At 53.6% G+C, this 2,323-nt stretch overlaps 1 protein-coding gene across 2 annotated transcripts in view; it reads right to left on the bottom strand.

Annotated features, from left to right (window-relative positions):
• SAMD13 (sterile alpha motif domain containing 13) overlaps positions 1–2,061 on the bottom strand; it is a 14,467-nt gene extending 12,406 nt beyond the window's left edge. The window contains exon 1 of one of the 2 annotated variants that reach the window (XM_014939027.1): positions 1,959–2,061. In XM_014939027.1, coding sequence (XP_014794513.1) covers positions 1,959–1,980 — 22 coding nt within the window. In that variant the 5' untranslated portion in view covers positions 1,981–2,061. Of the gene's footprint in view, positions 1–27; positions 160–1,958 lie in introns of those variants that run through there. The other variant, XM_014939028.1, reaches the window with a different exon arrangement.
• Between the last annotated feature and the right edge of the window lie 262 nt (positions 2,062–2,323).

Here is a 2,323-nt window from a genome sequence, read left to right as displayed (position 1 = left end):
GGGGGGAAGTAAGACAGAAAAACCTACCTACGAGCAACTAAACCAAAGCATTGCTACAGGCTGCTCCGGAGCGGCGGAGCCCCCGGCTCCCGCCCCCCTCCCACCCGCCGGCAGCGGGGCGCTGGGAGGCGGCTCAGTTTGACACCGGGCAGCAGCCCCGCCTGGCCGCCGGCCCGCCTCACGCCGCCGCCACACACCGACCGCCGCCCGCGTCATGGCGGACCTTTTAAAGGCGCAGCGCCGGCTGCGCGCACCGCCCGCTCGGTCGGGGACACCCGGGGCGCCGCGGGGTCCTCCCGTCTCCCCCTCACACCGCCCCGCAGCAGCCCCCTTCCCCGCAAGCGCCCGCAGCGCGGAGGCTCGGGAGGGCACCCCGGGAAAGCTGCAGGGCCGGGGGCGGCTTCCCGGCGGCGGCGGGGGCGCGGGTGGCTGCACACCGAGGGGACACTCCGTGCCGGGGTCATGAGCGGAGCTGCTTGGGACCCCCTTGTAAACATTCCCACTCCTCTACCGCATGGGGTGTATTAGTAAGGGGGGGCCCAAGGTGGGATATAGGAAGAGCCAGATCTCCAAAACTTGATAAAAGTTACATAAAAATCCATCTCTAGAACGAGTTCATCAACTTGCAGGTGAATAGCGGGCACCTGGCTTTCTCTGGAACTGGAGCACGGCAGGCTTAGGGTGGTGGGAAGGAGGAACATCTAGGGACGGCACAACTGGGCCACCACCACCAGGACACCACCCACAGAAGACAGGAGATGGACACAGCCATTCCTGGGGACAGCTACATCTCTTACTCATGTCACAAGAAGACCCACGGGTGCCCACGGGACTCGCTGTACAGTAAGGTACAACGCAAAGTGATGGCAAGTGACCAGGTCTCAGCTAGTCTCACCCACAGAGATTAATACAAACGTTGGCAAGTTTCTCCACCGATTTCACTTTCTTTTTTTATTACACTACTTTTTAATTTTTTCTTCCAAATTTCCCTCAATTCGGGATGTTTTCTAATGGCATGGAAGCGTTCCGTGGGTGAGGCGCTGTCAGCGCTCGGGAAATGAAGGAACACCCACCAACGGCCGTGCCCTGCCTGCCCCACCGAGGGGCTTTGCCCTTCCCCTTGGCACCAGGGCTGGGTCCCAGCCATGGCTCCCGTGCTGTGACCTTCTGACCATCCTTAACAGCCTGGTACAAACTGGTGGGATGTTTTACTCACAGAATTTCCTTCCGAGTCAAGCCACTGAGGTGACACCCTTGCTGTTTGCCGCAAGCCAAGGCAGGGATGTTACGAGCTGCTAGGGGATCCGTACAGACCCAGCTGGTGGATTCAGGCTGATTTCGGCAGAGCAAGTCACAGCTCCCTGGCACGGGTGCCCCAGCCAGTGGCTGTCCCCAGCCCCCTGCATCTCTCTGACTCCCAGAAGCAGCCTACTGCATCCCGGCTGCGCTTGTGAACGGAGCCACGTCACCTAACTGCCAACAGGACACAGTTACAAGCACTAAAATCACCGGAAAAGTGCACCTTTGTGCAAAGAACTGTAGATGTGACTTTCCCTAACCATTCCGTTTTGCCAGACGCTCATGCTGCCAAATAAATAACCAGAGCTCACAAAAACTGTGCAAATAATGAGGCTCGAGTATTGGTAGGAGCGCTCAGAACAGAGAGTGGTAGGAGTCCTCACTGCTTTAGATTTTAAATAAATGCAGATAAACAAGTTAAACGGAGTATTAACCATACTGCACCCTAAAGAAAAACCCTCTTTACTTCACATCCTAAAGCGTATTGTAAAATGTGGCATATTTGTGTTGGACAAGCCGCACAAGGCAATTCTTTTTTGTCTCTCAAGAAATGAGCATTCTAAATGAGACCATAATGAGTTTTCTGCATCAGCTGGTTTCTAACTTTGGTAATGAACTGACATTTGAGGATACAAATATAAACCAGCTATTTTACTCACACTCTCCCCTTCCTTCCATCATGTTCTTCAATTAATCCTTAGAGTATTGGGAGCGAGGCTCACTCAGCGCATGTGTTCCGTCTAAAAGACCTTGAACAGCAGAGAGAGGAATTTTAAGAGAACAGGCTGTGGAAATATTCAACATGGAATACGATCTGTGGTTTGTATTTTCATTCATTGGGGCAAGGTAATTTAATTAAAACAAGATTATGTCTGGAGGGAGACAAAGGAGGAAAAGTGAATTAGACTTTTGTCTGACATTTGCATCCTGCTTCTGGGGAAAAAAAATAATATAATATTTCCATGCCATGTATGGAAGGAAGGGAGAGCGGGGTTAGGAGATCCCGGTTAGGGGGTCAGCCCTG

The sequence above is a fragment of the Calidris pugnax genome, unplaced genomic scaffold (assembly GCF_001431845.1).
Source record: "Calidris pugnax isolate Ruff unplaced genomic scaffold, ASM143184v1 scaffold18, whole genome shotgun sequence".
NCBI lineage: Eukaryota > Metazoa > Chordata > Aves > Charadriiformes > Scolopacidae > Calidris > Calidris pugnax.
The sequence above is the reverse complement of the archived record's forward strand: the minus strand, read 5'-3'. Positions and strand labels throughout refer to the sequence as shown.